The 13,958-nt window shown below is 44.9% G+C and overlaps 1 protein-coding gene across 4 annotated transcripts in view; it reads left to right on the top strand.

Annotated features, from left to right (window-relative positions):
* The window catches only part of LOC125726683 (copine-5-like), a 92,481-nt gene that overhangs the window by 47,272 nt on the left and 31,251 nt on the right, over positions 1–13,958 (top strand). For all 4 annotated transcript variants that reach the window (XM_049003059.1, XM_049003058.1, XM_049003057.1 and 1 more), the window contains 3 exons: positions 3,621–3,684; positions 7,834–7,937; positions 11,356–11,460. In XM_049003059.1, coding sequence (XP_048859016.1) covers positions 3,621–3,684; positions 7,834–7,937; positions 11,356–11,460 — 273 coding nt within the window. The remainder of the gene's footprint in view (positions 1–3,620; positions 3,685–7,833; positions 7,938–11,355; positions 11,461–13,958) is intronic.

Here is a 13,958-nt window from a genome sequence, read left to right as displayed (position 1 = left end):
TTTCATTACGTCCCTGAATTATTCATCAGCTGCGTCTAATGTGCCAGGAGTTGAAGAAGCTGTTGCTGCCTCCCCTCCGTGGCTCCGCCTGCCTCCCCTCCGTGGCTCCGCCTGCCTCCCTTCCGTGGCTCCGCCTGCCTCCCTTCCGTGGCTCCGCCTGCCTCCCTTCCGTGGCTCCGCCTGCCTCCCCTTGGGAGGGTAATTAAGGACTTAGCGCCAGACATAGAGGGAACTGAGCACTCACTTGGTGTCTTCACTAGTGTAGGAAAACAGAATAACTGAGTTACAGGTGGAACTGTTCTGGTTTGTTATGCTAAAGATTAAAAACAACTTTTGCCCAGTTGCCCTGGGAGCCTTGGACCTTAAGAACTGGTACCAGTTATGGTGGCTGGAGCTCTTTAGGTTGGGTACCATGAAGTGCAACCTTCAGCATTTGACAAAATCCTTAGCGCAAGGAGCCCAAGCACCGCCCACTTACACCACAACCCCAACCCACCGTGATCTTGGTGCAAGTCAAACACCACGTTTTAAAGCAGGTTACTGTTCCCGGATGATTCTTTGCTGCAATTCAGGAGCCAGTGTCATGCTGAAAAACTGCATCTTCAGTTCTTGGGAGTTTTCTGGTTCTTACAAAATTCTCCTGTTCTTCATTATCCTTTTTAAATTGTCAAATATATATGTGTAAAATGATATACACTCATTTATTTGCACTGACCTGTCAAGTCAGTTTGATCAAAATTAATAATCCAATAGCATACAACAAATCCATCATCTTAAAAACTTAATAAAATGTATCTAGTGCAGTGCTACAGTGAGCCTGGAGGCTATACACAGAAACGCACTGCACAGGTCTGGGGAAGACCCAGAATGGGATGCTTGTCTAAATAAGTAATGAATCTGTAACAAATATAATGTGCCAAATAGAAAAGAAATGCAGCTGTAAATGCCACTTTTCGATAATACTGAGCAAATTTATACAGTGATGACCTACTTATACCAAGCTTATGCTGACGTGCTTGAGGAGCATTTCTCTCTGCTGGTCTCGTGTTTCAGGCGTCCCTAAGGAAACAGCTGAGTTCCGGTGTTGAAATTTGCCATTCTGATTGAGGCCCAGGAGAGTGCTGTGGTTTACTCCTTGAATTTTGCTTATGTGAAATATAGCTAAAAAACAACAGAGGGTCAACCGGTCTTTTCTAGGGCCACCTAGTCAAACACCTAGACCCATAATTCGAATTTGCAGTTAATTGTCAAGACCAGCATTGCACTGTTCTATGCTGGCACCTTGTACCTTGCATAAGGGGTTTGTTGGTACCCTGTAGGCCGTGATTAATTTGTAAACTCTGAGGTGCCGGAGTTCATAAAGACCACAATGTCATGCACACAAAAATAACAATACACTGTTAGTTACTTAAACATGTGACAATGCACTTTCTGTCGCTCAAGGACTGGGAGCAGGTCTTGTGGACGGACAAAAGTCCATCCTTGGGACCAGTTGGACCAACAAGTTTAAAATGAGCGTCTAGCGAATGAGACAGAACGGTTTTCATGCTTGAAACAGTTCTGGGAGGGTTTAGACACGAGGTTTTTCCAAAAATTGCTGGAAGTGATGCTGTGAATCTGTTCTGCTGTGATGATGGCAAGCGGGGGGGTTATTTTGATGAAACTTCGTACTTAGGCACTCGCATTAATTAATTTAATGCACTTACAATGCACAGTAAATTGTTACATTACACTTCAAACCTGTCAGTTATGTTTGTTTTAAGTATTTCTAATGTTGCCTTGTAAGTTCGAAAATCAGAGTATATATTTTATACTCTAAGTTATATTTCAACTTAGGGTGGGCCCAAACCTCTGGCCTGTAGTGTATACATGTATGTGCCTCTGCATATATACTAGCTTGTGTGTGTGTGTGTGTGTGTGTGTGTGTGTCAGTGTGTGTTTCAGTATTGTACTGTACATGGTACTACAGCTGAATAGTGTCCTGATTTATACATTTATGTGGACAATTACACCTCAGATGTGTTGCTGGAGTAAGACACTGACTCCTCAGACTTTAACAATTTATCTCTTCCTGTCTGCGCTTGTCTAAGGATAATACTGTCTAAATACTGTGATATAATTTCTGTAAAAGGGTTCTCAGGGGGTGCATTTGTTTTGTTTGTTTATTATCAACAAAAATGACACGATGTGAGCAGGGACGGATTACGGACCGGGCCAGCGGGGCCGCTGCCCAGGGGCCCTTGGGGTGCAGGGGGCCCGTGGGGCCCCTAGCCCAAAACAATTTGCAACGCTTATCAACAATGTATTTTCGTTTGTCTATTTTAGAGGGCCTACATTCTTTGATCCTCTGCCTACAAGGGCCCTTGACCCTATGGGAGGGCGTTTCGCTGCCAAGGGCCCTTGAATTGTGGTGGTTGTGGTGGTGGTGGTAGTGGTGGTGGTGGGGGGGGGGTGGGGGGCTCGCGAACGTTTTGCCCAGGGGCCCACACAACCCATAATCTGTCCCTGGGTGTGAGATATAACAGGGGGCATAAGAGGGAGGCAGACAAACGTGGTAAAGGACAAACCCAACATGGAGGGCTGCACATTGTGTGGATATGTTGGGGTGTTGGAGAGAGGAGGAACATGTAAAGATGTACTGTAAGAGGAATCAGTCTACGATGGGGAATGAGTGGCTGGTGAAAGGCAGTAATTAAGAACTTTGTTAGATTTCCATCATGTAGTTAGGGTGGTGCTGATAGTGTAGGATTTTATAAAGTATTATAGATTTGTCTGTCAGTGGGAGATGAGTGATGTACAATTTGCGATGCCCCCATTGAGAGAAGGGAGCCAGGCGGCAAACTGCATGATGGGGAAAGGATCTCATTCACTTTTGGGAGGAGGATCTTTCTGATTGTGGATATTTGGCCAAACAGAGATGAAGGTGGTTCCCATCATACCAGGTTACCTTTTTTTTCTTGCAGCCAGAAAATGGTAAATGCACTGCATTTATATAACGCATTTTTGCTACTCTTACGAGCACTCAAAGCGCTTTACATTCACCCATCCACACACTCATACATACACCGGTGGCGGAGGCTGCCATGCATGGTGCCAACCTGCTCACCGGGAGCAATTTGGGGTTCATTGTCTTGCTGAAGGACACTTCGATGGGGTCAGGAGGAACCAGGGCTGGGACCTACAATTCTCCGGTTGCTGAACGATAGCACTACCTCCTACAGTGGGTGTAATTAAGTTTAAACTTATATAGGAAATATAGATACCCAAGAATTGAATGTATTTGGCTATGCTCTTGAAACAGGAGTCTTTGGCATCCCAGTTGAACTGGGATATATCCCAGCTGAAATTTGGGGTTGCATTAAGACTCGGATAAGCAGATTCATTGTGTTGACTCGGTACAGGTTGTTGGAGCAGATGGAATCAGTGGGGATGAGTTCTAAGTCAAAGGTCACAACTTTTTCTGCTTGTAATGATTTCACTGTTTCCCAGGGAGGGGCTTTATTGTGGCAGAACAACAGAGGATTGTGGATAACAGCTGTACTGATCTGGCTGGATATAATCAAAAGCTCTGATATTAAGAGGTCTTTTTTACTCTGCTAATGTGCTGATTTGCCTTTCAGAGGTATTCCTGGGAAGAAGTGTGGTACCATCATCCTCACAGCAGAAGAGCTGGACAACTGCAGAGTGAGTATCATGTGCTGTCTGTCTCTGTGTGTGTGTGTGTGTGTGTGTGTGTGTGTGTGTGTGTGTGTGTGTGTGTGTGTGTTTACATAGGTCACATTTGAGGACCAAAATGTCCCCAAAGTGCGGTAAAACCTGAAGCTTCCTTACTTGTGGGGACACTTCTTCAGGTCCCCATCTGAATAACCTCAATATTATAAAAATCTGTGAATGCAATCAAAAAAGTAAAAGTGCCAAAAGTCTTGTATTTTGGTTGGTTACTTATGGTGAAGGTTAGGGCTGGGTGGGGGATAAGGGTGTTGTGATTGGGATTATGGTTTTTCCCATAGAAATGAATGGACGGTCCCTATTTAGATAGGCAGACCAACTTTTTGTATGTGTGTGTGTGTCTGTGTGTGTATGCATGCGCCTGGGTGTGTGCACATGTGCGTGTGTGGGTACGTGTGTGTGCCTGGGTGTGCGTGCATGTGTATGTGTGTGTGTATGTGTGCACCTGGGTGTGTGCGTGCGCCTAGGTGTGTGCACATGTGCGTGTGCGTGTGTGTGTGTGTGTGTGTATGTGTGCACCTGGGTGTGTGCGTGCGCCTGGGTGTGTGCACATGTGTGTGTGTGTGTGTGTATTTGTGTGTGTGTGCACCTGGGTGTGTGCGTGCGTGTGTGTGCCTGGGTGCATGTGTGTGTGTGTGTGTGTGTGTGTGTGTGTGTGTGTGTGTGTGCGTGCGTGCACCTGGGTGTGTGCGCACCTGGGTGTGTGCGTGCGCCTGGGTGTGTGTGTACGTGTGTGTGCCTGGGTGCATGTGTATGTGTGTATGTGTGTGTGTTCACAAACACTGACACATTGCTGGCCTGGCAGAGATTCAGGGCTTTCTGGGCTATTTCCCAAGCAATCACTATGATTATTTGAATGGGTCTGTAATCTGGGAGGGAGGGATGTGTTGAGCAGGGATGGACTGGCATCAGCAAGGGAGCGCCCTTGGTATATTTCGCTGCAGACCAGACCAAATTTCTCGAGGACATTTCCGTGAGAACCAGAAGCGAGGCTAGCAGCATAGTTTGAGTATAGCTAAAGGCTTGCTATATGTGACCTGAAGGCTGCCCGTTCAGATAGCTGAGGTAAAACAAATGGTATAAATAAAACAAGCAAATCGTAAAGCCATGATTGCCAGGACATTGCTTCTGATTTCTCCATTTTTTAATGTACACTGAAAAATAACAGTTACAGTTCTGCAAAGTCTTTTTAATAATTATCTGCCTGGATATCCAAATGTCTCAAGCAGACATCTTTTTGTGGATATGGGGTCCTTCTTGATTATAGACTTAAGCCTGATTCTCTGAACTTGTCACACTAATAGAACTGGATGGATGACAATGGTGAAAGTAAATGGTTCAGTCAATTGCCATGACAATTTATGCGATAGAATGAGGTCCTTCAGTGGTCTGCATGAGGTGGAGGATCCTATTGCCTGAGCTGCTCAGCTGGAGGCTCAGGATACACCAGTGTTTCCAGGAGTAGTGTCGCAAGGTGTCGCGTTGCCGGGTGTCATGTTGCCAAGTGGTGCGTTGCTTGGTGTTGCATTGTAGGGTGTGTCATTGCTGGGTGTCACGTTGCAGGGTGTTGCATTGCCAGGGGTTGCATGCTTGGTGTTGCATTGTAGGGTGTGTCATTGCTGGGTGTCACGTTGCAGGGTGTTACATTGCCAGGGGTTGCATGCTTGGTGTTGCATTGTAGGGTGTGTCATTGCTGGGTGTCACGTTGCAGGGTGTTGTGTTGCCAGGTGAAGCATTGCACGGTATCGCGTTGTGGGGTGTCGTATTCCAAGGTGTCCGTTGCCAGGTATAGCAGTGCTAGGTGTTATTTTGCTGGGAGTGCCTCAGTCCTCCTCATTACAATGACAAATGCGTTGTCACTCTGTGACTGGCCTGTGGATGCAGCCCCTCCGCTGCATCAAAGCCAGACATCTCAGCCGTGTTTTGCACACGAAGGTGTCGGTAGCCTTTCATCATTGCCTCACAAAGACACGTGGAGGTTTCGCTGAATATTCAGCAGCTGCTTGTCCTAGCCTGTCTAATTGCCCCAATGCCTCGTCATTGTCAACCTGCAGCTATTCATGGCTTTGTTCCTCCTAAAATTAAAGCAGCAGGTGTTGGTTGGTTCCTTAATATGGGAAACTCCTCCCACATTCCCCCCTCCATTTCCTGTTTGTACACTACTCCTATCTCAAATGTTGGTCTCATGGAGTCAATACATTTTAAACCACTAGGGTGAATCACAGAGAATCCAGTGGCAGTGACTTTACAGTGGCCTCCTGGCTCTCCTGAGTCCACTGGGATTGTGGATCTCTTCTCCTCCTGGGAATGGTGGGAAAGCTGGGTTCACCGACCTGCCTCAGAATATCTACTAAAGCAATAAATATCTTTATTTATGTCATACAAACAAGCACGTACAGAGTGTCAGTGCTTCAGGTGCACCTCCCTAATATTGCATTTCACCCCCTATTCTCCAGAGAACAATCTCGGTTTGTCAGCATGGACTCAGCAAGGCACCAGTGTTCCAAGCAGACATCTGTGTGCAGTTGATTTTGAGAGGTGGTGCATTCCATATATAGATGCTGTCAAACTTGAAAAACCCAGCTTTCATCAGGCTTTACCTTGTCAGTTTATTTTAAGTAATGAACAGATATTCCTAATGTTTTGTAAACTTAGTGCTTGTTCTAGGATTTCACACAATGACATAAACATTCACATTTCAGCAAACATGCTTGTCTGTTACTGCGGGTCCTTGAACAAGGCCCTTAACCCCCAGCTCATATCACATATATGTGACATGAGTATGGAGCAACAGAAATGAATCCCAGCCTGTCATTTGTGACATGAGTACGGAGCAACAGAACTTAATTCTGGCCTATTGTATATGATTTGAGTTAAAAGAAATGAATTTATCCAGTAGGGTGGATGTTAGTTTTTAAGCCATTGTTGCATACAAACTCCAGACGCATTTTACTTCAAAGTCCTTAAACTGCTTACTGTTTATCCAAAAGTTGCAATATCATAGTGGCTCCAAAGTTTCTAAACCCGGCTCTAATTTTGAAAGCTGGATTTTGTGTTTCCCTGCCTCTCTGTAGCGTAAAACAGTGGCATCCCCACTTGGAGTGTCAAACTGCCTGGCAAACCTGGCCTCTGATGTGCATGATGTCTTGAGACCCATGTGAAATGACTGGAGACCCAATGAGGTGTTTCTGAGTGCTGAGATCTGCTCCCGAGGTGGGGGCTGCCTTTGTTGTTCCCCCCTTTGCTGATTTCGGTTCTTATCCACGCCCACAGCAGTCACTGTTACCTGCCTCATCACATTTGCTACCAGCAATACCCGGCTGTCCCAAAGGCTTTGAAATGGCCTCACATTGCAGTTCCAAATGTCCTTGGGGGTGACAAACATAGACCCTATACCCTCATTGTAGACAAAAAAGGGCCTTGCTTTCAGATGGGATCCTAAGCCTGTGAGGTACAGTATTGCTTATCCTGTCTTTGGAGGTATTGCACTTTCTCCCAGCTTCCAGAAGGGGAAATTGGTTCCCTCCAGAGACCTCAGCAGTCGCCAGTATGTCCCCAAAAGAGCTGCTGCAGGGGTTTCAGCTCTAAGGAATTCTGCTGTGAAGAGCGTCTTGTACAGTGGCTGTGGCAGGCGACACGATAGGGCAAGTGTAACCATTAGAGTCAAGGCTTTTCCCTAATATAGCACCACTTGATTACATGTGATTAAATCAGAAGTACATCGAGTGCGGGCTGTTTTAAAATTAGGAACAAGTCGTTCGATTCTAACTGCTTTCTTAAGAGGTTCGCTGTCACTTTCTGACAAAGAAAGGCCACTTTAAAAAGGTCCAAGCAGTGACAGTTAGGAGCTTGATGTCTCACTGGTCCATAATTTGTACAATGTTTCTATCCAGTTTCACAAAGCTTTAAAAAAGAAAATCAGAGAGGACAATCCGTGGGTTTCTGGGTTCCGCCCCTGACATTGTTCATCCAGTCCTGCCTGATGCCTACACTGCTTCTTATTTCTGTTTTTTATCCCCAGTGATGATATATATGGAAGCTGCAGAAATAATCGCCTTTCTGTCCCTTTTCTGTCCCCCCATACACGCCCCCCCCACCCTGCAGGACTGCGCCACCATGCAGTTCTGTGCCAACAAGCTGGATAAGAAGGACTTTTTCGGCAAGTCGGATCCATTCATGGTGTTCTACAGGAGCAATGAGGATGGAACGTGAGTCAGACGGTGGCAAGGGTGAGATGTGAGGATGTGAAGGAGACAGAAGACATGTGGCAGATGTGCACATATCTGACCCACAAAGACAGATACACCCACAGGAGACATAGTATTTATAATATCGTTATTTGGTCACTCATTTCACGTGATCATGTGGGAGATGAGCACATGTCAGGGACTGAACACTCGTGTCACATATGACTCATTTTTTTTACTTTTCCCAAAATAACCACGTAACTTTCTTTGTTCATTTTCAAGAGCACAAACAGCTCATACCTAGTTGTGGCGTAACGGAATGTGTCTATGCAAGCGCCTGTGGCCCTCCACGGCCCTCTCTGTGATCGCAGCCGCGATGCTGGCCTCCAGCCGGTGACCTTGTGTGACCTGAGATTACGTGTCCTGTGAAGGTGCCCGCAGGCTGGCTGCTGGCCCCGCCTCTGCCCATATGTCACTTCCTGCTGCCTGTATTAGACAGCCCTCACACAGCCCTGCTGAGATGTCAAGCCTCAGAAAATATCAGCCTCCGCCTTGTTTTCAGGGTTCTGACATGGAGATAGAGACAACTCTTTCATTCAGCATGACAGTGGCTCTAGGTCATCCATTTTGCCTGCGTTTGTGCTGGATTTCCCTGACAGCCGGGTTGTAATGTGGATCAGAGGCTCCCAACGTCACACCTTCAGCATTGTGGGTTGTCCCAGCTTGTGTGTTTACTCTTCGTCTACTGATTTTCTCCCCCAGTCCAAAGACACGTGTTTGTATTTCCTGGCTTGTGTCTTATACTTCTATAAAGAGGCTCTGTGTGCCATATCAGATAATCTTCAGCATGGTTTAATGGCTGTGTGTGACTTAGCGTTGTGTCACCATGACCATGCTTTCTGTATACAGGTTCACTGCCTGTGACTTAGCGTTGTGTCACCATGACCATGCTTTCTATATACCGGTTCACTGGCTGTGACTTAGCGTTGTGTCACCATGACCATGCTTTCTGTATACCGGTTCACTGGCTGTGACTTAGCGTTGTGTCACCATGACCATGCTTTCTGTATACAGGTTCACTGGCTGTGACTTAGCGTTGTGTCACCATGATCATGCTTTCTGTATACCGGTTCACTGGCTGTGACTTAGCGTTGTGTCACCATGACCATGCTTTCTGTATACCGGTTCACTGGCTGTGACTTAGCATTGTTTCACCATGAACATGCTTTCTGTATACAGGTTCACTGCCTGTGCCTTAGCGTTGTGTCACCATGACCATGCTTTCTGTATACAGGTTCACTGGCTGTGACTTAGCGTTGTGTCACCATGACCATGCTTTCTATATACCGGTTCACTGGCTGTGACTTAGCGTTGTGTCACCATGACCATGCTTTCTGTATACCGGTTCACTGGCTGTGACTTAGCGTTGTGTCACCATGACCATACTTTCTATATACCGGTTCACTGGCTGTGACTTAGCGTTGTGTCACCATGACCATGCTTTCTGTATACAGGTTCACTGCCTGTGACTTAGCGTTGTGTCACCATGACCATGCTTTCTGTATACCGGTTCACTGGCTGTGACTTAGCGTTGTGTCACCATGACCATGCTTTCTGTATACAGGTTCACTGGCTGTGACTTAGCGTTGTGTCATCATGACCATGCTTTCTGTATACAGGTTCACTGGCTGTGACTTAGCGTTGTGTCACCATGATCATGCTTTCTGTATACCGGTTCACTGGCTGTGACTTAGCGTTGTGTCACCATGACCATGCTTTCTGTATACAGGTTCACTGGCTGTGACTTAGCATTGTTTCACCATGAACATGCTTTCTGTATACAGGTTCACTGCCTGTGACTTAGCGTTGTGTCACCATGACCATGCTTTCTGTATACAGATTCACCCTCTGTGACTTAGCGTTTTGTCACCATGACCATGCTTTCTGTATACAGGTTCACTGGCTGGGACTTAGCGTTGTGTCACCATGACCATGCTTTCTGTATACAGGTTCACTGCCTGTGACTTAGCGTTGTGTCACCATGACCATGCTTTCTGTATACAGGTTCACTGCCTGTGACTTAGCGTTGTGTCACCATGACCATGCTTTTTGTATACAGGTTCACCGGCTGTGACTTAGCATTGTGTCACCATGATCATGCTTTCTGTATACAGGTTCACTGGCTGTGACTTAGCATTGTGTCACCATGACCATGCTTTCTGTATACAGGTTCACTGCCTGTGACTTAGCGTTGTGTCACCATGACCATGCTTTTTGTATACAGGTTCACTGGCTGTGACTTAGCGTTGTGTCACCATGATCATGCTTTCTGTATACAGGTTCACTGGCTGTGACTTAGCGTTGTGTCACCATGACCATGCTTTCTGTATACAGATTCACCCTCTGTGACTTAGCGTTTTGTCACCATGATCATGCTTTCTGTATACAGGTTCACTGGCTGTGACTTAGCGTTGTGTCACCATGACCATGCTTTCTGTATACAGGTTCACTGCCTGTGACTTAGCGTTGTGTCACCATGACCATGCTTTTTGTATACAGGTTCACTGGCTGTGACTTAGCATTGTGTCACCATGATCATGCTTTCTGTATACAGGTTCACTGGCTGTGACTTAGCGTTGTGTCACCATGACCATGCTTTCTGTATACAGATTCACCCTCTGTGACTTAGCGTTTTGTCACCATGATCATGCTTTCTGTATACAGGTTCACTGGCTGTGACTTAGCGTTGTGTCACCATGACCATGATTTCTGCATACAGGTTCACTGGCTGTAACTTAGCATTGTGTCACCATGACCATGCTTTCTGTATACAGGTTCACTGCCTGTGACTTAGCGTTGTGTCACCATGACCATGCTTTCTGTATACAGGTTCACTGCCTGTGACTTAGCATTGTGTCACCATGATCATGCTTTCTGTATACAGGTTCACTGCCTGTGACTTAGCGTTGTGTCACCATGACCATGCTTTCTGTATACAGGTTCACTGCCTGTGACTTAGCATTGTGTCATCATGACCATGCTTTCTGTATACAGGTTCACTGCCTGTGACTTAGCGTTGTGTCACCATGACCATGCTTTCTGTATACAGGTTCACCGTCTGTGACTTAGCATTGTGTCACCATGACCATGCTTTCTGTATACAGGTTCACCGTCTGTGACTTAGCATTGTGTCACCATGATCATGCTTTCTGTATACAGGTTCACTGCCTGTGACTTAGCGTTGTGTCACCATGACCATGCTTTCTGTATACAGGTTCACTGCCTGTGACTTAGCGTTGTGTCACCATGAACATACTTTCTGTATACAGGTTCACTGCCTGTGACTTAGCGTTGTGTCACCATGACCATGCTTTCTGTATACAGGTTCACTGGCTGGGACTTAGCGTTGTGTCACCATGAACATACTTTCTGTATACAGGTTCACCATTTGCCATAAGACAGAGGTGGTGAAAACCACGCTGAATCCAGTGTGGCAGCCGTTCTCCATCCCTGTGCGGGCGTTCTGCAATGGTGACTATGAAAGGTACTGTTACAATTTTTCTGTGGTTGCAGTTTCCATTTTGTTTTTACAGAGTGATTTACATAGTAACTGTAGAATATCACAATCATTAACGCAATAAAACCTGTTCAAGTACTGTACAGTCCATCTCCTTGTACATTTATTATATATGTATATAAAATACAGTTCTGTATGAGATATGGCCTTGCTATAAGTGGCATATAGTTTTCTTCTTGTGTGGTTTGTAATTGAAAGCGTCTCATTCAGTTTCATCATATTTCATACTTTTAAAGAGCCTGATTTTCACTGAAGTGATTCATACTTACAGTCTAGCGCCTGACCTGCCAAGTATGGTCAGCTGCAGTGCATCACCGCACACACACACACACTCACATGTGTAATTATAGCTTTGTGGGGACTCATTCATTTTGACCTTGTATGTTGACCTTAACCCTTACCCAGTCCTAACCTTAACCATAAGTAACCAAACAGATTTTTGGCATTTTCGAGACTTTTTGCATTTTTACTTTTTTGATTGCATTCACAGATCTTTGTGGGGACCTGAAAAATGGTCCCCACAATGTCAAAAAAAGTGTTTTTTATTACATTGTGGGGGACATTTGGTATCTCAGTGACTGTTTGGGTATTACCCCAGCCTGTCTCAGTGACTGTATGGGTATTACCCCAGCCTGTCTCTCTGACTGTATGGGTATTACCCCAACTTGTCTCTGTGACTGTATGGGTTTTACCCCAGCCTGTCTCAGTGACTGTATGGGTTTTACCCCAGCCTGTCTCAGTGACTGTATGGGTTTTACCCCATCCTGTCTCAGTGACTGTATGGGTATTACCCCAGCCTGTCTCAGTGACTGTATGGATATTACCCAGCGGTTTTTAAGCCATAACTGTAACGATCTTCTCCAATTCTTAGCTAACCTGGGCAGGCTCATACCTCTGCTGTCCAAATGCCCCCCATCATCCATAGATAAGGCCACTTACAAAAAAAAATTGGTTCTCGTCCCCGCCCGACCCGCCGAAATACCTCAGACCCAATTTTTTTTTAATTTTTTATTTCGTAAAAATCGCATGGAAAATGCCCAAGAATGACGAAATTTGAATTTCCCGCGCATTCCACATCGACGATTGATCCACATTGTGTAATCCTAGTGTTGGAATGGTTTCATGAACCTAAATTTGTCTCTACCTGAGATGGGCTGGTGCAAAGATTTAAATCTGGGGAAGTCATGTGGTACATGTTCTTAAGTACTTGTTTGTAGAGTTGCATTTCCTTCTTCAACCATTCCGGTTCCTGTGTTTTGTAAATTCCTCGTGTTTTAACATGTTTTAATACTATTCTAGATATATATTTTAAAATCTTGGTTGTTCATTTAAATGGGAATGACAAACAGAATATTGTTTTCAAATAGTATCATTTTTATATTCACGAATGAAACATCAGCATAAAGTATCCAAATCCATAGTTGGGAAGGCATTTATGAGATACACATGGATCAAGGAATTTACATTCTTGTATTTTCTTACATTTAATATATTTCAAACGCAACAAACGAAGAACTGAGGAGGCGTGCTAAGTAGGTCTGCTCTCTTCGGTATGTATTTTCAAATATGTATTTTCTTACATATTTGAAAGTCCAAACAGTCAATCAAAATTTGTAAAAAAAAATAAAATAAAATCCCGCCCACCCGACCCACCCCCTCCAAAAAAAAGGACGAGAATCAATTTTTTTTTTAAGTGGCCTAAGAGAGAGCACACAACATTCAACCCAGCAAATTTGTTTGGCGAGACAGTGAAGATTATGAAGAGTTTCTGATAAACAAATCTGTTCCAATAAAGAAGGTTGCAGAGCTGTCGAATAACTAATCCACCAGTAATGCAAGCATTTGATAGCAGAAGAAAATTCAGTGAAATCAAAAGATGTTACTCTGAAAATTATGGAGTTTATCACACTTGATGGCCAGCTTGTCTCTATTATAAATGTATAAGATATATACAGTTATAAAATACAGTTCTCTGGGGCTGCTGTTGTATGGCAGAGTTGGTGTTTTCTTACAAAAAAAATTTAATATTTTTTCTTATTTTTGGAATATAATTTATGTTTTTTTACAGTTTATTTTGGGTCCTTTAAAACTTATTTAAGCAGAATCTCCCAAACCATCGTTATCGGTGTCAGTTTTCAAAATAATCTGCTATCGGTATCGGCCAGAATTTTCCTTATTGGTGCGTCACTAGTTATATCGCATACATTCACAGCTGTGCATTTCACCAGTGCAGTTCCTATAGGTTCGTCCTGGGATTGGAACCTGGAACCCAGTTTAGCACTAGACCCCCCTCACCACCGTCTTGTCTGTGCAGACAGCAGCACTGAGCTGGACAGAGAGACTGAGAGCGCATCCCAGGGCCTGTTCCACGTCACGGACTGGCTGAGGGTCGTATCCCTGTCACATCACATTGCCCCTCTGAGCTCGATCAGTGGTCAAAAACCAATGTGTCTGGCTGACATGGT

The sequence above is a fragment of the Brienomyrus brachyistius genome, unplaced genomic scaffold (assembly GCF_023856365.1).
Source record: "Brienomyrus brachyistius isolate T26 unplaced genomic scaffold, BBRACH_0.4 scaffold74, whole genome shotgun sequence".
NCBI lineage: Eukaryota > Metazoa > Chordata > Actinopteri > Osteoglossiformes > Mormyridae > Brienomyrus > Brienomyrus brachyistius.
Note: the sequence above shows the minus strand (reverse complement) of the source record. Positions and strands in the feature narration are given on the sequence as shown.